Here is a 22,018-nt window from a genome sequence, read left to right as displayed (position 1 = left end):
TTTATGGCTTACAAAGTGTACAAAGTCTGACGATCAAAAATTAGGGGATGATTTACAGAAAGAATTTATTTTCAATCGCCTCGATATTTGGGGGATGAGTTATACCAACTTCGACCAATAGAATCGTGCTCGGAGGACGCCCAGGGCCTCGCGTAAATCGAGGACGTCCCTTACCTGCGACTTGTAATGGGCCAGCCTGTTCAACGAACCCCCATAAAAGATATCGTCCCTGTAAAACGGTCTCTGCGGGTCCTTGCTGAACGGATTCCGCCTGTTGCCCACTTTCAACGATTTCTGGCTGCAATCCGAGTCCGCGCGAAGGCGACGCCCGCTGATCGTGTGCCTGCGAATCTGCCAACAATATCCTCCGGTTACTTGACCTTCGCACCGAGATCTACTGTTATTGCGAGACTAAATGAATCGTTCTGGCACGGGACCATCCCGCGGACGCCATAAACGCTCCATTACGCCCGCAGAACGGCTTTCCGAGCATATAATAGGTTGATAAAGGACATCTCGAAAAATTAACCCCCACAATTCTCCTAGACAAAATTTAAAGAGAAAGTTCATTACTCGTAAAATGTTGGAAACAGTTGTTTCTCTTGGATGGAATATTTAAGAACACCGCAGACAATTATTTCTCTTTCGTAGAATATATCAAAATCCTGATCTTGAAATTGCTCTTCAGGAATCACGTAACTATTTTATTTTCAATTTTATCAAGACTGACTCGCGGTTGAGTATTTCAAAACTGTACTCTAAAATGTCCGATGTTTCGAAAACATCGTCTCAGCAAATTATGCCACTATATTCAGGATCCAACGTATTTAATTCAATCTCTGGGAGACTCGCATGAACGATCCCTGCCGAAACGCGGACTAGTTTGCCCATGAACTCTGCGTCGATAAGGTGCTCACCGTGGGCACCTTGCCGTTCAATCTTTCCACATCGCCGCCCAGAAGATTGTTCTCCTCCTCGGCGATCTTCTCGTCCATGTTCACGTCCAGGTCCGGATATATGGGGGCCGATAGCCTCTTCTCGGAGCTGCTCAACTTCCTCTCCAAGGTCGTCTCGACGTGGACCTTGTGCAAGGAGTGCAGCGACTTCGAGGCGCTGGAACAAGAAGTTTCCTTCTGCTAGTTTCCGGAACAGAGTCTCTCCCCCCTCTCTTCTCTCTCTCTCTCTCTCTCTCTCTCTCTCTCATCCTCGCATACTTTAGCTCGTTTCCTCGTCCATTCGAACCGGGCGTTTCATTTTTCGCAGAATACCGAGGCTGTAACAAAGGATGAATAGTTACTTGACTATGTTGTGGTTGCTGCCGAGCATCTCGGCGGCAGTTGGGTACTCGGTGTTGTTGTTGGTGCCGAAGAACCCGCTCCTGGCAGGCTGCACGCAGTGCAACGACGTGGTGGACAATCCTTTCGCCATTAGACCGTTCTTCATTTCTAATCCGGCGTTCTCCGGTGTGGACTTCACCTTAATCCTCGTCGGCTTCAGCGGGCGGAACATCGCGCCGAAAATGGAGCACTGCAGCAGCATACCTGCGACATTTTCGGAGACCGTCTAATCCAGCCGACTGGACCTCGCGTTCTTGTACAACTACATAGCTCTTACATCTTGGAAATTAATAAATATAGCTTCAGATTGTAATATTTTAAGTAGAATGACTTTGAATTCGTCATTGCTCGCGTCGAAGGGCGCAAACAACCCCCTCGTGTGTTCCTTGAGAACACATTTGTCTCGTAGCGAAACGGCTTTTTTAGGTGGAACAATTTTAAACTCTTCGTTGCTCCTATGGAACGCGAACCTAACCCTCCGGCGTAGTTTTTGGAAAATACGTTTCCTGCGTTACCTGCTTGGAACAGCAAAGCCTTCCTCCAGCCATACTTTTTCACGAGCATGTCGGAAATAGGTGAGAGCAGAAACGCGCCAATTCCGGACCCGCAGACTGCGATCCCAGTGGCCATTGCTCTCCATCTTTCAAAGTAAAATCCTGTAGTTATCACAGCCGGCACGTAGATCAGGCCTGTCCCGATGCCACCTAACAATCAAACAAACAAACACCTCGTCAGGTCACGGTATAAATAAATAAGACTTTTGAACGGAGTCTCTTTGCAATCTCGATAATCGTAGATTAGAAACAGGATGAATTCGGACGAAGTTCAATGAATTGTCTTCAAAAATGACTGATTCTGAAATGAGAAAAGAATTTCCCCGTTCGATCCTGATCCGCAGGAGGGGTTGTCTCGCGCGTACCCCCGAAGAGAAACGTTCACCGCGGGTGAAACTGGAACAGATTCGGTCTGAGGGTGCATGAGGGGAAAGTTTCCCGGGCGACGCGGCCATAACTTCGCGTGGATATATATATATATATATATATCTCGTGCAAAGAACTTACCGAGGACGCCGTAAGAGATATAGAGGAACTCGATGGAAGTGCTGAAGTACGACAGGACAAAAGCAGCGCAACTTATAACGCTCCCCAGGATCGCAACCAGCCTGAAACCGTACCTGTTCGCCAGGGCCGAGACGAATGGGCCTGGGGACACAAAGACGTTCACATTTACAAGACACACTGTATTAAAATTAACAAAATATGCGTTCCCTCTTCCCTCTGAACTATTTGATCGCCAAATTTTATCGTTTCGAAACATGCTCTGTAAAACGATATACAACTCACGTAACATTTGTTATTTTCACTTCCAAAAAATCACGCGTATACTACAAGTACCCATAAATACGCGTGCAAAATTTCAACGAAGAAGATTCAACGGTTTCTCCGAAAAAAATTCCTGAAGATGGAGAATAGAAATACCCCCGAGAAATAGATTTCTCTCACTGACCAGCCATAAGGTAGAATCCTGATTGCAGCGATCCCACCAAAGCGACCCTCGCCTTTGACACGGTGAACTCGTCGCTGATGTCGTTCAGGAACACCCCGAAGCTGAAGATGATGCCGTCGACGAAGAGGTTGCACATGAAGGAGGCCGCCACGATCACCCAACCCCATCCACCATCCGGCGGCACCACCATCTCGACTTCGATGCTCTGCCAACAAGTTTTCGAGGACATTCTCGCAAAAAGTCTCGGCACCGGACGTCCGACAAGCCAATACTTACTTTAACTTCTTAATCTAGGGAATGGGTTCATAAACAAACTATAGGGCGGCCCTTGGCGAGCATAACTCCAACAACCCACTTTCACGCGTTCGCTCTTACGTGCTACATTGTTGACTGTGACTGAACCAACCCGTACCAATCGTTCTTATTCTTCCCTACTCGCAATCAAACATGATTATGAAAAGTACAACTTGTAGAACTTTCGCGGAAAGTAATATCGAGCCCTTAAATAATTTATTGGGGGAACCTGATTTATTGGAGGCACTTGAAGAAATAATTTAACCGTGCTACTAGTGTCGATAAGAAATTTAACATCATTAAGCATTCCGATAATTATACCGTCCTAAAATCCAGTAAAAATTCTTTGCGAAATTTCTAGATCGGTGTTTTTGAGAATGAAGATATGATTCGAAGCTCCCGAGGACCACGGAAAAATTGTTTTCAAGCAATTCACCCTCGAAGAGGAAACCTTGAAGAGGAAACCTTGAAGAGAAAGACGATGCATTCAATATAAATTGCAAGTAGACCAAAAGAGTATTTTAGCGATGATCCTGTGCAAATTTCGAAGTTGGTGTTTTTGAAACTGAAGAAACAAGTCAAATCTCCGGAAGAGCAGAATAAAATCAAATGTTTTGGGCAACTCGCTGTTGAAGAGTGGAGGGTTAAGGAGTTTCCCAGAGAGGAGAAAGAGTCGCTTCACGGAACACAATAAAAAATACCGGTTCGGCTTTTTTTATTCTCGAATTCCATGGGCGCCGAGACGTTTCAACGTATCGAGTCGCCCGTGGAAATTCACAAGCTGCTTAAGATCAAGGCCGCGCAGAAAGTGAGTAAACGTCGACTTTCGCGTGTTGTGCGGCGTCTCGATGCGGTCCGCGCCGCGTGACCCAAAACGCCGGCGAGTTATCAACCCGACGTGCGACGCCTGATACCATAACTGCTCGAAAAAAGCTGGTATGACCGTGTATTTTTAGTCCGGTCGTGCCTCTGCAACAATATCAACCTCGTCGTGCCTTCAACGCGGTAGCTAACCTCCTAGTCACACGACTCCAACATATTTTTATTCAATAACACAATTACTCTAACACAGAATAGATATTTTCTAGTGTAGGTGACACCTTTGTTCTGTACCCAGTAAGACAAGCCTGCTTCCAGCAAATTTTAATCAACGTTTGTAGTCGTACTTTGCGAGCAATCTGCGGTCATTCTGGTGCCAAGACCACGGCAGAACCGTTAGTGCTCGGAGCAGAAATTGGTGCGTATTTGCTACGAATTTGCCACCAATACTTGTCGACAAATTCCGAGCCTGACGCGGAAACAGACGGCGCGGTATTCGAGTGCAAAGCTTGCGGTCGCAAATCCGTGCCAAATCCGTGCCAAACCTTGCTCTCGTGTAGGTCGGTCGCACTAAGAGCGGACCTAATCTTGCTATAAGAGTAAATACCGGGCAAAATCGGAGCAAATCTTGCTGTAGAAGGAAAAACGGAGGTTTATTTAAACACCTCTGAATCATGTAATTTTGACAAATCTGACAATAATGACTACTACGATTTTGCCCGATACTCTTGGAGTACAGTTAGCGAGAGAGCAAGACTTGGCATGGATCTGGCATGGATTTGACATGGATCTGGTACGGTTTTGGCATGGATCTGGCATGGATCTGGCATGGATCTGGCATGGATCTGGCATGGATCTGGCATGGACCTGGCAAATTGTATACTGGTTAAGTACAGAGTAATTCAGAGCGAAGCAACGTCAATTAAAAGGTCGAGGGTTAATCGCAAAAATATTTATACTTGCAACCGAGGGTGTTTATGTTACGATTCAATGTTTTACAGCGTCCAGTGCATCCCAGCAGGTCGCAGCATCAAATTGTAACGAAGTGTTGGCAACGAGGTCCGCAGGATCCTCCAGAGGCCCGGTACATTTGAAGTAATGGTAACGACGAAAGAATCACGCGACACAGAGGCGTTAACGGAGCGAGAGACCGCGGTAGGTGTCATTGCAAAGTCATTTCGCGGTAAACAACGCTGCTGGCAAACAGGAGGCCGCTATATAGGGGACAACTCTCCGGACCGATCGACCGACCCCGCCTCCGCTTTTCATTCTAGAAACACGTGGAAGTTCCATCCTGACCACGCTCACCTCGTTATTGTTATCCTGAATGTCTTCGAGCGGCAGATCCTCGTTCCTGCAGCCGCCATTCTGGTGCGGTGCCTTGGCGACTTGCTCATCCACTTTTGTCCCCACCGACGCCATCGTCGTCCACGGTTCACTGGAACAGACACCATAACATTTCGTTAAGAATTGAGACACCAGTCAGAGGAGTTGCGTTAACGCTTAAACGAAAAGGAACGGTTGTTTAAGAACATTTTACTGAAAAAGCGTTCACCGCTTTTACAAGCTTTTCTATTCGAAAGCGGAACTTCCCATTGCGAGTTACATTGCGACTAACAGAGGTCAGCCGAGACGTTCTCTTGTTAATCATTTTAATAGCTCGAAAGGAAGATACTGATTTTTATTCCGGACGTATAAAATCCACCAGTCTAATGATGATTCCTAACGCAGAGATAAGGTTTAATGTTCCTAAATCTCGGGCTAGTCAACTGGCGTTAACTGCAAGATAAGCATAATGGTCTGACGACCATTTTAATAACCCCATTCGGCTATGAACTCGGACATAATCCTGAGTTGCCATCGCCGTCTATAGGACACTCCGGGTCTGGTTGAAAATTGCAACTGCTCAATCCTCGGAAAATTACTATTTTTCACTGCTCGGATCCTACTTTGAACCCTTTGTTTGTTAATCCTCTTAACCCTGAATTCAACAAACGTAACTAATCAACGAGTTGGTGTGTAGGGGGTTTTCAACTTGTCAGGATTATCAGAGAAAAGAACAAAACTTTTCTGAATCGTTCTCCTGTAAAACGGTGAAAAAAAAAGAAGATTTCGAGTTAACGATCAGCAAGAAGCGATCAGTATCGTTTCCTCTCGTGATAGCTCCTCGACTGTAGGCAGCAGCGAATCTCGCTAATGGCTCGAAGGAGAGACAATGATTATCGAGTCGGAATAATCAGAATCGTATCCACTGTTCCCTGACGTCACTAATGAACTGTATTATTAAGCCTGGAATGAATGTTTCTAGTTTATCGGTCGGTTTGTTGATGCAGACTGGCTACGCGCGCGGACACGCCCATAACAACCGAGCGCACACCTCCAAATGTCGCCGAACGAACGCCACGCGCTACGTTTAATTACTTATGTACGATTTCAGATTTTATGCATGTATTGCCTGTCCGCCGGTCGAATGGGCTCGACGCAGCCGCTCGAACGAGCGAGCGAACGCGAGCATTATCATACCTATAAATTGTGCTCGCGCGTTTTTCGAAAAGAGGACAAAACGGACGACCGACCCCCCACCCCCACCCCCTCCAAATAATTGTTTCGCGCGAATTCTTGAATAGAAAAACGCGGGAAATCCAGCGAGGCGACCAGTCTTCGAGACGCTATTTTTGTACCGATCGGAAACCAGATTGTTATTCTAATAGTTGCGACAATCAGTCATTTCTGCCACACCCTCGAGCTGATGACGAGGCGTCATGCGACGAAATTGCTGATTCGACTATTCACGCTAAACCGTAACATGGTGGATTTCAGATTTTTTCTTTCGCCCTTTCGCGCAGTTCCCTTTTCATTTTATTTTACGTAATTGCGCTGCGAATCTGTGTGCAAAAGTTAAAATTTTATGTGACTGTTGCTGGATACCAGGAGCAACTTTCGTTCTCGTCCGAAGAATCTTCAGAAATTGAAAGTAAGTACAGTGAATGTGTTTTTCTCTTTTAATGTATCGTTTTTAATTAGTTGTATATCGTCAACCTATGTGAATTAGTTGTTTTTCTTTTTTTAAATTGCACGGTAAATATATAGGAAAGTATTGTATCGACGATTTGTCCTCCTCGTTCGTCAGGGATTTCTCGAAAAGTGGCAATTGAGATCGAGAATGTTAATTTCAGTTTAGCATACTTGATCGCGCGAATTTGTATAGTATCTGCCGTTTCAACGTGATAATCATACAGATGCGAATCAGCATCGGCAGATGTTTATGCAACCTCCGGTGTTTCGAAACAATTTTTGAAAACGTTTATATTTAGGCGAAACTTGTTTTCTGCACGCGGGAAGAAAGTGACACAGAAATAATAAGTAAATATTCATACGATTATTAATAATATCATTGATTCAAAAAGTGCGACTCTCGCCTATCGACGAGCGCGCTTCGTTTCTCAAACGCCACTAATTAACAAAAGCAAAAGTTGGATCGAAGGGTGTGTTCTGATTGTAATAAAAATTCTAGAGAATTGTGGATATGGATCACCTCGAGTCGATCAACCTCCTGCGACGATTCACACCAGCCAATCGATCTGTTCGATCGCTTCGATCTCTTCGATCTTGAACGAGGAGCGCGGATCAATCCCTGACGAGACGAATCTCGGTTGGAAACTGTACGGTGCCCGCATGAATCACTGATTATTATAGCGAACTTTCGCGTAGAGTCTCGGAAACGGCTAGCGAGTCACCAGACTCTGCGATATCAGGGGAAAACGACGCCGCGATAAACACAGTGTCCAGAAATCTCTGGTGATAACGGGAAAGAACGTCTCGATTGTGTGGCCAATGATTTTTTGGTCCCACACTCTTCAGCAACCAGTTCGCGACCCTCATCGATATAAAGATCGAGGGAAATTAGAGATTTCATTTTTTGAAAAGTGCATTGCCGAACCCGAAGAAGAACTTGAAGACTGAGAAAGCTTCAGAAAGCATCATGGTGATCGTTACACTGCCTTATCTATATGCAAATTCTAAAATCCATGGAACAGTTCAGTTCATCAGAAAATTCCTTATGGTAAACATAAAGCAAATATATCATCAATGTTTATCGCTGTACACGTTTCCTTCTATGTTGGAATTATACAAATACTATGCATAAAGGTGCGCAGTGATTATGATCATAGATCGCGAACTTTCTGCATTTGTGAAAATATACTGAAATAAAATTAACAAAATAAAGTAAGAGTAAATTTCAAAGCAACATAATAAGCTTCGTGAAATTTTCAGAATACAGTTTACGCAGATCCGCAAGAAAAGAAGTAGTAAAAGACATTAAGTATCTGCAATTTTTCCAAAAAATTTGTTTTCTCAGGTCGCGTATTAAATTGTTCGAACTTCCGAAAAAGGTCCAAGCGGACCGAATATGACAAAAGTGATCGTCTTTCGAAGAGCGTTCAAATATTAATAAGAGTCGCTTAATGAAAAGTCTCGAATTGCAAAGGATTCCGAGTCGAACGACAAATGGCACCGGAGCGGATTGACCATTTTGTAGCGTGTAGAAGTTACCTGACAGACGGTAGTAACGATAGTTAATGGTCGCATGCGAACGGGGTCGATGAATGGACGTGAACTGAAGTTCAAGGGGGCCGAGAGAAGTCGACGTATGAAGATTTACGGGGAGCCGGATCGACGGGACGCGCGCGTCTCTCTCTCGAATTGGTCCTGAGAAAACTTGTGTTCGCGGCTGATTAGGCTCCCGGCGCAGCGGCAAAGGAGCCAATCAGCCCGTTTATTAATATTGCCGCACGAACAACGGGAGAGGCCCGGCCCCGGAGTTCTCGGCCGAGCTGACACTGTTCGTCACGTGCCGATTGTTCGCCGTGTTCGGCCGACCTTGACCTTTCTCAATGCTGCCGGTCGACCTTGAACTCCGCGTGAACCAACTTCTCGCGATCGTGTCCGCCAGCCGAGGAAATATCGCTTGACACTTCGTGGCTTTTCAAACGATTTCAGACACACGTTTCTTGCACGTACGGATCTATACTATGGTATAGTATTCGTTGAACCGTTCACCGATCCTGCGAGCCAGTTCGTGTGCCGTAATCGGCGCGCCGACGTAACACGGATCGCATAATCGGCATGCAAACTCGGCTACGACCTGTTTTCGAAATTTTTGGACATTCCGTGATCGTTCTCACTCGATCGTGCGGACAAGCTTCAGGAAGATCAAGGTCTCTTCTCGTGGAATTATTGCTATTATATTTGTTCTTGTTTTTTCGTACTTCTGGTGATCCAAATTAACTGAAATGCGATTCGGAGACTCCGAAAGAATGCAAAGCTAATCGGCTACGACCTGTTTTCGAAATTTTTGGACATTCCGTGATCGTTCTCGCTCGATCGTGCGGACAAGCTTCAGAAAGATCAAGGTCTCTTCTCGTGGAATTATTGCTATTATATTTGTTCTTGTTTTTTCGTACTTCTGGTGATCCAAATTAACTGAAATGCGATTCGGAGACTCTGAAAGAATGCAAAGCTAATCGGCTCGATCTCTTTTCGAAATTTTTGGACTTTCCGTGATCGTTCTCGCTCGATCGTGCGGACAAGCTTCAGAAAGATCAAGGTCTCTTCTCGTGGAATTATTGCTATTATATTTGTTCTTGTTTTTTCGTACTTCTGGTGATCCAAATTAACTGAAATGCGATTCGAAGACTCTGAAAGAATGCAAAGCTAATCGGCTCGATCTCTTTTCGAAATTTTTGGACATTCCGTGATCGTTCCCGCTCGATCGTGCGGACAAGCTTCAGGAAGATCAAGGTCTCTTCTCGTGGAATTATTGTTATCATATTTGTTCTTATTTTTCCGTACTTCCGGTGATCCAAGTTAACTGAAACGCGCTTCGGAGAAAAGAAAACACGGTTGATGCTACCTGCAAACGTTCTACGATAAACTATCAAGCACAAACGCTTCCCGAAATGCATCTCTCCACCCTCGCCTACTCTAACTCGCCTAAACACGTTCACCACACTCTCCGCTTACGACACAAAAGCCCAATGCCTGATTTCCCCGACAGAGTCAGCTGAGCGCGCACAGAAACAGTTTCCGGCACACGCGACGTCGCGGAGAAACGGAATACCTAACTGGATAGTCGCTAGCCTAAGTTACGCAGCGAGAAGTGACCTGGCCGGAGACCAAAATCCCTTTGAACTCGCCTAACACATCCTCCACACTCGAAATTTGCAAAACAAAAGGTAACAACTCACTACTCACCGTCGCGGGATCAGCTGTGCGCGCACAGAAACAGTTTTTCGGCACACGCGACCTTACGAAGAAACGGAATAATGGTACAGTCACTAGCCTAAGCTACCCAGGGGAAAGTAATCTAACCGGATCCCTTTTAACTCGCCTAACACATCCTCCACAAATTTACAAAACAAAGCGTAAGAGCACACTACTCACCGTCGCGGGATCAGCTGTGCGCGCACAGAAACAGTTTTCCGGGACACGCGCAGAGAAACGGAATACCTAACTGGATAGTCACTAGCCTAAGTTACGCAGCGGGAAGTGATCTAACCGGGGACCAAAATCCCTTTTAACTCGCCTGGCGTCCTCCAAACTTAAAATTTGCGAAAGAAAGGGTAAAAGCACACTACTCACCGTCGCGGGATCAGCTGTGCGCGCACAGAAACGGTTTTCCGGGACACGCGCGAAAGTCGCGGAGAAAGAGAACCAGAGATAGAGAGTGGCTAGCCGCGTGAGCTATCCGGCGAAAAGTGATCTAACCAGAGACCAGCTAATGAGATACTGTCCGGCCGCCGCGATCGCAGACAATTGAGTAGTCCCATCGCAGTGCAACGGGCCGAGCCGCTTCGTATCTTGCGCATATTTTGTGAATCGCCGATAAGATACGACCCGTGACAACCGGAACACGATTTACATGGTCGAGAGGGAATCTCTGTGCGAAAACACAGCGCAGTTTGCCGACGGATCGTTCGCGGAGAATCAACGTTGCATGACACCGTCGACGACCGGAGCAAACTCGGGGATCAAACGTGAAAAACGAACGTTTATCAACCGTTTGCACTCGAAGCTATTTTAACTCCAAAATGAAACATTTCTTCCTACCTAGAACATTGCCCTTCCATATATATATATATATTTTTTTATGTTATACATACGAAAATGGTGCGACTTACTCGTAAAATACCGAAATGTTTGGTAATTTATTAAATACAAACAAATGCAATAATGTACAAAATATTTTGAATAGTTCGAGTGCTGAGGGTTAACCGGGCTCCTTGTCGAAATGAGTAGATTTACGGATAGATTAGGAGAGTACATTAGCTCGTCGAAATTATCGACCCTCCGACAACGGTGGGTCCACTTCGACCCAGAACCGACTCGTTCCTAACTGACTCACCCTCTGTAAAATCCTAGCGATTAGAAACGTGTGATTTCAACGTGGAAGAGCGAAAGGTGACGTCACCAATGTACCAGAAATGCAAAGACTTGTTACCCAGCCTAACAGACCCGGGTATCTCGATGACTATGCGACACCACGACCGGCAAGATCGGCGCAGCCGGGTCAACGTCCCTTTCACGTTCTCCTTCCTCGTTGTCCCTTTTGACGATCGTTCAGCGCAAGGTCGCCACGGATATAAATACAAGTAGCCACGAGTTAGGTGAACGCTGCTTCGCCTGTTGGGAGACCGTTTCAACACCCGTGCGGTGTAGCCGAGCGAGCGCCGCGCCGGTTAGGTTTGCCACCGTTGTGTCTTCGTCTCGTGACGCCTCCACGTGTAGGCGCACGGTCAAACGCGTATTGTTGCACGGCTTCGTCGGGTATTGTGCAAACAGGATTGTGTAAACGAGAACGGCCGATAACAGGGGCCCCCGATTATTTTTAGGCGGAGACTCTCTCTCTCTCTCTCTCTCTCTCTCTCTCTCTCTCTCTCTCTCTCTTTCTCTCTCCGGTCGAACAATATACTGCCCCCTGGACTCCCGAATCAGCCGAACGACCATAACCGGACGGACATCCCTATCGTTGAATTCGGACGGTTTTGGAAACCAATCGACCCCCTACGATCCAGAATTATTTGGAAATTGATCGTAATTGAGAGGGCGGCTGTGATCGATCAACACTTTGACGGCGTTAATCGACGAGAATTGACCAGAAAAATCGAACAGTTTATGGAATAAATATTGTCGAGAACGAAATTATATAAGAAGTGAATAGCGAAACTTTTCCCCGTGTTGAGAAATATCGAGAGAAATTTTTAGCTGACTGTCCGCTAGCTTCTTTCTTGCATAGTTTGCTCGTCTTCGATGATAAAATCGGAAGAAGATGGAAAATATAAGAACCGTTGTTTACGAGGCACTCGAGGTGATAAAAGTAAATGTTCGTCACAACATGTTTTCGTAAAGATTCATTCGTTAGGATTTATGGGATCTAAGAAGATTAATGGAGCAATCGCTGTTTTTAATTTTAACTTTCGAACGGCGACTTCGTTCGCCAGATTACTTTGATTTTATGGGAATTTTTTGGGTGATAGTTTGGCGGTCAGATAAGCGAGTACAGTAAGGGAGGTGTACTATGAAAATTTTCCGTCGACCAATTTATCACGGATCACGCGACAGAACATGATCGAACGGTGCAGCTGTGAAAATACAGACACTGACGTTTAAACTGCTTAGGGCATTCGGAATTCATTCAGCCCTGCCCCGAGGAGAAAACATAATTACGCGAGGATTATCAATACCGTTTGATACTCTGTTCGCGGCGTTAATCGGTGGAAGGGATTTTTCGAAACGTCGAGAAAAATTTTTGGGTCCCAGGGATGGAGAAATTATCTGGAATCTGAAAAACAGTCGACGCTATCGTGCGGCTGATAAGCTAGTTGACTATCGTCGAGCGGTTAGGAATATTTTGTAACATACTTTTTCCATGGACAATTGCAAGAGTTGAATAACTTTGATATTTATCTTGCGACAAAATTGCACCCAGCTCGGAATAAAGAAATTGGAACGAACAAATTGTAATTAGATTAACAACAACTTTAGACCTCCCGCTACGCGTTTAATCAAATTGGTAAGAGTGTGTGCAATCCTCGCGCACAGGAAGATTACCGGGCAAATCGAAAGCAATGAGCTAACAGATTACCGTACCCAGAATTTCAAAATCTAAATGAATTATCTTTGTTGACTTTCGCAGCGTAATCTCTCCGGTTCGGATGATTCAGAATGTTAATACCGGGACTGATAGTTTCCCACTGTACAGACACGCGTTGAACCTAATTCCAATTATCAACGAATCCTTCTAACCTTGTCTATTATTTTCACAAATAATTTTGTGCCAGAAAATGCTGTGAGCATTGTAACAAATGCACTTGTTCACCTCTTCGTCGGTGGAGCCCGGGTCTATTTCGACCCAGAGTATTAAAACGGTCATTCAATTACTCAATTTTTACCCATGTTACATTAAGAGTATCAGTGAGACAAGAAATATCGATAAAAATACGTTTTAAAAAATTCATAAGAAAAGCTGAGCATGATATTAAGCCATGTGTAAGTATTATTATAAGTCTAGATCGAAGACTATAGCAGGTTAAGTCAGTCGAAACTAAGAGGACGGAACGTTCCATTGAAAATTCGCCAATTCCCGGTCAGAGGTCGCGGATTATTGCTAATATAATACTATTGGCCCGTTGGCTACCCCGGAAATCGCGAACTGCTAAGCCAGCGAGCAGCCATCGCGTGTCAGTATAGTGAAAATGGCCGCGATACAAAAGAGTGAGCCATAACTAACCGGGTTAGCCTCGTGCAGCACGCGTGGCTGGCAGACACAGCTCTCGGAAAAAATTGCATCATCCGACCGAGCTGTCACCGGTCTTCGTGTCGAAACTCGGTAAAAGCGATCCCGGCGACCATAACGCCTCCCAGAATCCCGAACGATCGTGTGCTTTACGGTTTAGGGAGCTTCCGTGGCTTGGCCCTCGAAATAGGACGGAACCGGCGACGAGAAGCTTGCTCTCGATCAGCTTTCGATTCCGCTTGAATACCGAATGCCTACGAAACGTAGTATGTGCACACAGTTCCCATAGCGTTGCCTTTAAGGGAGAGCTGAGAATCGAATTCGAAAAAACAACAATATTCTGAATAAAACAGCAAACTTTCCTCTTCCGAAAACTGGAGACACTGAGTCATAAAAATAAACAAGTCCTCGCAAATATTAACTGTGAGCAGACTGTGGTTCTTTATGCACTCGTGGCACCTGAGAATTTTCAAAAAATTGTGGAGCATAAAATTTGACTGGTCCTCCCTCCTTAGCGTCGCAAAATGGGGAACGCATCGCGACGCTAGAGACTAGGGATCACGAACAAAAACAGATGCTAAGAATTGAAGAATGCAGCATATACTCGATACATGTCCAAAAGACGGGTCTAGCCGGGGACATATATCGTCGAGGAGATACTAATCTCTGATCCACGTAGGAAAGCACAGCCAAGCTCTGAAGGCCTCTAAAATTTGACTGATCTGGTCCCTCCCTCGTTAAAGTCGCAAGATGGCGAACGCACCGCGACGCTACAAAGTAGGCATCGCCAACTAGAACAAATGATAATCACAGAAATCTATCACAAAAGTTGAAGAATGCAGCGTTTACTCGATACATGTCCAAAAGACGGGTCTAGCCAGTGACATACATCGGCGAGGAGATACTAATCTCTGATCCACGTAGCCAAGCTCTGAAGGTCTCGGTTCCCGAGGGTGGGGGTAGTCACGAGGTACACGCAGTGGGGATAATTCCGCGACGTTTATCGTCCAGGTCTTGGCGACATATACAGAGTGAATCCTGTAAATCGTACAATAATTGAACGGGGTAGGTTAATCACTGTACCGAAGCGATTCTATCTTTAAAAATTCGAACTATTTTGAGAGGACAACTGCGCGTCAAATAAATAGTTGTTTGGGAGGATTTGGTAGGTCCAGCGTTCCAGGTTGGTTCGGAGGAATGCACATGCAGAAAATGCACGACACCGGGCCGAGACATCTCGAAATAGTCCCCGGCTCCATGACTGGTCCGAGAATAGTTCGCCGCCCAATAATAGAAAAACGGGTCCATGGGAGAATTTCGTATGGTGGAGGGAGAGGGAGAGAGAGGGAGAGAGTAGGTCTCGTCGAGGTAATCGTGTGCTCCAGAAACCAGAAGGAGCAATTATCTCTGGGAACGACGAGATAGCTATTATCTTGTTGCGCTGGACACAATGCAGTGGCCCGTTTGTTCGAGAATTCATTTCTGGCTCGATACCAAAACCTTTCCTCCCTCTACCCCTCCCCACCCCCTTTCTCTGTGTCTCTTTGTGTGTCTTTTATCCGGGAGATAACGAAAACGATAACGGAATGAGGAGAACAAGAGGAACGACGATCTATCGGCGTTAAACGCCGCTGAGCCCCTGCCCTTTGGACAATCATCGAAATAATTATCAATCGCGGGATTAGCATCGCTGAGATTTCGAGCTCTAACGGGGATGGAACCATCGGGATTGTGCGAACGGTGGCTTTTATGGGCGATTGTTACCGTCAGACCGGGGGAATATTGTTTTCAAAATTAGTTTTGGGGGAGTCGTATTAACATTGAAATGGAAGGGAACAGTTGTTCAAGAACGTTTCACTGAAAAACGTTTACCACTTTTATATCACTGGTGTTGTTACCTGAAACGATACGGAACAACTGAATTAATAATTGAACTGCGGATCTTTGTGCGAAGTAAAATTGTTCCGCATCTGTTATAAGAAACAGGAGTTAAGTGAAAATGTATTTCACATTACTGATAGGTGTCTCTGATATTTTCATACTTGACCAAAGTTTCGCTAGAAAGCAAATGGGCACTTCCAGATATCATCTAGAAGTTTTGCAGAATAGAAAGAGCCTTAATTAGAAAATGGATTGTTGGGCTCGGACTTTTGCAAATGAACTCCATTACTGTGCCCGGCAGATAGGGTTCCGTTTTGGAACCACCCCTAAGTTATAATAATTGTTTCCCACTAGCACGTTTCTAACTAAACCTTACAAAGTTTTCCTAAAATCGATGCTTTTTACCGAAGAAACAATTCTTAGCCAACAATACACTCACTAGGTGTTCTTTCCATAACGTTGACAGTAACATTTTGTGTAGGAGCAAATTTTACACAGACCGTTTAGTAACTGGACCGGGTCCGTTCCAGCATGATCTATCCGTGCACCCATGAGAACAAAGAGGATTCGCGATGACGTTCGGCAAGACCGTTCGACAATGGTAATTTCTCGATCGCCACGGTCCGGTCGTGTCTGAACGTGCAGAAACGTATTTATAGCCACCCCAACAACATTTAAATGGCACATTTCGATAAGTTATTGTCCGGCCACCTCGTTTCTCGGAATAGTGTTTTCCAAGGAGCGTCTATCACCGGCAGAAACTTTTCCAATCGATGGATAACGCTGTGTTGCCGTTTTGTTGCTCGGCTTCGTCGTCGGCTCTCTGTCTTATTGCTTAACCCAGATAAAAGGCACATGACACGGCCGAAGACGCTTACGGGTGCCACAACACGGCGATTAAAAAATTACTATACACGCAAAGATAAATGGCAATTACGCGCACGACCGAGGCTGTAATTTCCAGTTGTTTGTTTGCCGGACGCTACCCTTGCAACCAGCGCTACCCAATCAATCAAATAAAACGATGTTTCCGTTGCATAAATCGAACGTACACGTAGGACACAATGTAATTAGTCCGCGGTTTATTGCTGCTTGCTAATCACCGTGTTTACTCGATACGTGTCCAGAAAACGGGTCTAGCCGCGGACACGAATCGGATAGGAGATGCGATTCTTTCTTCTCGAGCTTCTGGGACCCTCACGGGGTTCCCCAAGGTGGGGCTTTTATCGCCTAGGCGTTTGTGACATATATCGAGTAAACACTGTACAATTTAATTATTACTCTTACTACTAAAATTACTCTTACTACTCCTAATTACTACTATTATTGCTCTTCTGTATCCTACAACTTTCTACAATTTTCAAGTGATTTTCAAAAAAGTATACTTTCCACTGAAACCCATAATTTTTTCGCGAGCAGAATCGCCGAGCAATAGGTCGAGAATTATCGGCGGAGTTACTCATTCAACTTTCTTTAATCTTCGCGCAGTAATTCTCTGATTACCAGTGATTTATTCACCGCCGGGGAGTCGTTTTTAACTTCGGGTCAGGAATCGTGTCACATGCGGGCAGAACGCGACACAATCGAGGTATTAATGGAGACTTGTAAAAATACATTGACATCGCCGGAGATTACAGCGCGTCGGGCACACGCTCATTAACGTCCTCGCTGCAACCGTTGATTACGTAAAGTCTGCTCGATTACTTTCGCCGAGCAGTCGAATCCCGACTTCGCGGAATCGAAATCAATTTTTTACAGTATATCGTCGATGTTGTCCGATAATTTTAATGAGCCTAAAACAGATGAACAATATTTTTAAACTCCTCTATGGGCTTCGAAGTTTCGTAAACGCATAAAATCCGCGGTGTAAAAATCAAATTCAGGGAACAGATATTAAATAAAAATAAGTTTCTTTCTTCCAATAATTTGATCGAATCGACGATAATATCAAAAGTACTGAGTTTTACCTGTTAACCCTTTGCACTCGAATGGTGACAGGACTGAATTTATTCGAATTTCACAGGATTTCATAGAAGACAAAATTTCTATAGCTCCACGAATTAGAAAAAATCTGAATCGGTAGTTCCATTGCGAATTAATTTCTGTCATTGACGCGTGAAATTCGAAGTTTCAAAATCGGAGCCAGCGAATTCACGCAAAGTTGGGAAAGTTGTTTCTCTTCTGAAAATGTCGTGTCGCTTTCGGCAAGTGTCTGAATGAGACGAGCCTGTTAACGAGAGGAAGTCCGTTCATTTCGATCCAAGAAGCGAGAGCAGGATCGCCCGAAGTCGTCGGGCATTCATCGCGTCTTCCTGGAAACGCCGCGGAAACAAACAATTCGTATTGACGGGCGGGAAAGGAGCTCTCTCGTTAGGCACACACCGGCTCTCGTTCAATTCGATTCAGCCGGTGTATTGAGTTTAATTGGAAAATTGTCAGGTTTTCAATTGAATTTTCATGCGACGCTAATTGGTGGCCGAGAACGGGCCCCCAGCCACCGACAAAGATGCGTACAATCGGCCAACCGGATCTGTTCTTAATGCACGCGTACTTAATTACCACGTGAAATCGACACTGCCACGTCCACGCAATATCATACTGATCTCTCGAATCCACTCTAACATTTCGACCACCGAAACCACTACACCCTTCGCATCATTTTAATTATTTTCATAAAGATATGCATACTGCAAAAATGGTAACAAAATGATATATTAAATTACTAACAATCGGACTGCCAGAAATTATTCTTGAGAAATGTCCCTCTTTATACTTTTCATTCAATAATTTTAATAAACGGATTCTATTGATATTCTCAAACTCTTAGTATCAGTGTCTTAGTAAAGGCATGAAATCCACAGTTCAATAATTGCTCACGTGTACAGCACGATCAAGCGACCTTATCGTGGACTCCGTTCACTCGGTTACCATTTCACTGGTGAATTGACTAAAAATGTCCCGAGACAGCTGAGATTTCATCGAGATTCGCTAAGTGGGTTAGAAATCGAGCGAAAGCTCGCGAAGAGAATCTATCGATCGGACAGGTGGCAAGGGCGGAAAGTTTGCCCGAGCACGGTGCCATTCTGTGACGCTCCGAGTCCTCGAGATCGAGATCATCTGGTAGATCCTCCGCGGTGATTGATTACGATAACGAGTGGCCGGTTTCCTTCTCTCGAGTATTTACTAAATTCCTGCTCGCCAGATAAACCCGATTCCGTGACCATTATTGCGCACGTTCGGCCCCCGGCAATGGCAGAGCCGTCGACGTCAAGAGTCACGCCGGTATTTATACGTGCGTGCAAATATTAGCCGTCGTCGTCGTCGTGCCGATCCGTCACCGACGACGTTCCAATATTTATTTGCCACGACATAATTTTCCGCTCGATTGTTGTCCCAAGTGTTCGAACACCGTGATACCGGCGAAAGCTCCCTGTTCCTTCGTTGACTTTGTCTCGCGCAAAAATCGTGTCATTGCCGAGTTGATATCGTGCTGATAACATTGCCTCGATCCGGGAGAAATTTCATCGAGGAAAGTATGTGCCGTTTCACTGCAACATCGAATTATCCGTGGCAAATGTACAGAGATTTTTCTATATATGTCGCCGAGGCCTGGGTGATAAATGTCGCGGAGTTATCCCCACTGCCATACTCCGTGAGGGGCCGCGAAGCTCGAAAGGCCTCGGACGCCGAAGAGTCCGTAACCATAACACGAATCGAGTATGTCTCCTACACGATATAAGACCGGTGTTGTCGACGTATATCGAGAATTCACTGTAATCATCGCGTCAAAGATGGTGCTCGAGAGAGAGCGACGATTAAACAAGAGGATGTCTGTAAATTATTCTTGACTTCGTAAAATTATTGAATAAAGAAGTGGTTAAGTAAGAGTAAGCTAACAAATAAGACATTAATAAACAGACGAACAGATTGTGCACATATGCTCGTGTGCAAGAAACTTTTGGAGCAGGCTAATATTTGTTCAGGTTTTTAGCGAAATCAATTCATTCGATAATTCCCCGTGAACGAACCTCCAGAATGTCAACGATCGTCGATTAAAGAATGCTAAATTAATCCTTTGGACGTGGTTGTAGTATTGAAAAAGAAATTGAACTTGTTTAGCAGCCACTTTCGTTCCCGGTGCAACGAAGGATTAAAAACTGCTCGGGTCATCCAATAAAAAGCACGTAACCGTGAAGCTGAATGGTCGAAATGCAGTCAACGACACGAGCACCGATTAAAAGAGAAGAGGATAACGTGCACGATAAACGGAGATCGGTTTTTGTGTTGTTTTCCGGCGAATTGTCGTATTATCCGTCGCAAATAAATCCCTGAGTCTCCTGAAATTCATGAAACCTATGGACACACGGGTTGAGAAATCTACGAAAATAATGTTGACGACCAAACTGCGACGATGAAGAACGAAAGAAGAAGAAGAAGAGGAGGAGGAAATTCCTATCGCAGTTTCAATTGAGTTTCTACCGCAACTATACTATTCTTTGCTAACATAATTTCCAGTTCGACGTCCTCCGAGATTTCTCATCGAAATCGGCTCGATCTCGAGCTCTTCGCGTTCTTCGGGGGCTTATCAGCCGAAAACGCTATCGATCTGGCCACGATTTGTAGACAACTCGGACGACAATGTAATTAGCGGACACAGCTATCTGTTTTCGCAAGCCGAGCCGTGATTCCGGCGATCCGTTTAGGCGATAAGCGGCGCGTCCTCGACATCGGAACCGATCTGGAACTGGAAACAGAAACCTGTATCTTTGAAAATCCATTTTTTTTTTTTGGAAAATTGCTACCTCTCAGGTTGCAAGCTTCCAGCGTGTTGGAAATAATAGAAAGATTTCACCGATTCAAAAAAAAAAAAAATGGACGATAGCAGCACTCGATCGTGGCGCTTCTGTATCAATTTGTACATCGTCGTATCTAGAAAGTGTTTGTTGGAAGCTCTCGAAACTAACAATGACGGAATCTCCGGCTCGAGTTGCCAGATAAGTAGACAAGCTTGATTACAAGAGCTCTCATCACCCATCTGTTTTTCTTTTATGCCGGTCACTGGAGATTAGGCTACTTGCTTCACCGTTCAGTCGCGGTATTTCGGACACTGTCGCGAAAATGTACCGTTCAAACCAAAAATTTTCGTGAATTTACAGGATGTACGATATTTTGAAAAATTACCACTTCATAAAAGCAGCAAAGCCGCTTTCAACTCTGCGTCCCAATTCATAAATTTCCCACAAAAGCATTTCTATAAGTTGAATAATTGTTCAAAGAATCCAGCACGAAGCAAGCAAAATTGATACTATTCTCCACCAACGAAAAATAATTGACAAAAAAACAATTTTATTTGGCTTCTGTTCCTCACAATTGATGCAGACACTTTTTATTTTGCATCAAGATCGACAGTTTAATCGTGTCCCCTGTAGACAGTGCACAAAACTGGGTTGAAAACGAAGAAAATACAGGAAAATACTCTGCTACTCCACCAAGGGGAGGAAGAAGAAGACGAAGAGAAGATAGGGGGAAGAAGAAGCTAGACAAAAGCGACAGCAGTCGACTGACACATTCTACACAGCGGTTTCCCTGACCTGGGCAAACTCCGCGAACAAAAGGGCAAACACGTGGGAGGGCTCTGCGAGGGGCGAAGGGAACGTCGGCGGTTTTATTGGCCTGTTTACGACCGTTCCCGAACGGAACCGTGTTCTCTTTGTCTCTTTCTTCTCGGCTGAGTCAACTTCTCGGCCCGCGAATGTTGGTAAATAAATGCACAGCGAATCGGCAAGATAAGTTCCCGCGAACTTTGGCCCCAGCACGTGGCCTCTCCTCCCTCGAGCCGTCGATCCCGAGCTCCGATTCTCTGTGCCCGACGATTCCGACCGCATCTCGCTGTCTTTCATTCATGACACTGCTGAATGACAGTGGAACCATCGACTCTCCCTTCTGGGAATTTTTCTGAGGGACTGATGAGACGTTGGGTCACGGTGCAGAGCGTGAATACTAAAAAAATTTCAGGACTTTCGTCGCGAAATATGCAATTTAACAGTAGAACCACTGGACCAGTCAAAATGACCAATTTTGATCGTTTACAATTACTGAAATTGTAACTCTTTTACAATTACTGAAATTGTAACTCTTTTACAATTACTGAAATTGCAATTCTTTTACAATTACTGAAATTGTAAAAATGTTTTCAACGGACAGTTTTGAATGAACCTGTTCGTTCAAGCGTAGATTACAATAAAAGTTGTATGAAGTCTGAATGGGCACAGTCTTTTCACTGTTACAAAGCAACATACGTCAGTCGCATTTATTGCTCGGTAGTTCTAGTGTTAAAATTGACTACTTCCACCAAAAGTGACCAAAAACAGTAATTAAAATTTTA

At 44.9% G+C, this 22,018-nt stretch overlaps 1 protein-coding gene across 11 annotated transcripts in view; it reads right to left on the bottom strand.

The window, feature by feature from the left end:
* LOC143361494 (monocarboxylate transporter 12) overlaps nucleotides 1–22,018 on the bottom strand; it is a 34,418-nt gene that overhangs the window by 5,265 nt on the left and 7,135 nt on the right. For 8 of the 11 annotated variants that reach the window (XM_076800941.1, XM_076800939.1, XM_076800943.1 and 5 more), the window contains 7 exons: nucleotides 5,265–5,394; nucleotides 2,844–3,048; nucleotides 2,399–2,539; nucleotides 1,853–2,041; nucleotides 1,298–1,541; nucleotides 918–1,113; nucleotides 175–351 (listed from right to left, as the gene is read on the bottom strand). In XM_076800941.1, coding sequence (XP_076657056.1) covers nucleotides 175–351; nucleotides 918–1,113; nucleotides 1,298–1,541; nucleotides 1,853–2,041; nucleotides 2,399–2,539; nucleotides 2,844–3,048; nucleotides 5,265–5,394 — 1,282 coding nt within the window. Of the gene's footprint in view, nucleotides 1–174; nucleotides 352–917; nucleotides 1,114–1,297; nucleotides 1,542–1,852; nucleotides 2,042–2,398; nucleotides 2,540–2,843; nucleotides 3,049–3,119; nucleotides 3,240–4,915; nucleotides 5,157–5,264; nucleotides 5,395–7,491; nucleotides 7,631–22,018 lie in introns of those variants that run through there. The other 3 variants (XM_076800945.1, XM_076800948.1, XM_076800949.1) reach the window with 3 other exon arrangements.

Source organism: Halictus rubicundus, chromosome 15, assembly GCF_050948215.1.
Source record: "Halictus rubicundus isolate RS-2024b chromosome 15, iyHalRubi1_principal, whole genome shotgun sequence".
Classification (NCBI taxonomy): domain Eukaryota; kingdom Metazoa; phylum Arthropoda; class Insecta; order Hymenoptera; family Halictidae; genus Halictus; species Halictus rubicundus.
The sequence above is the reverse complement of the archived record's forward strand: the minus strand, read 5'-3'. Positions and strand labels throughout refer to the sequence as shown.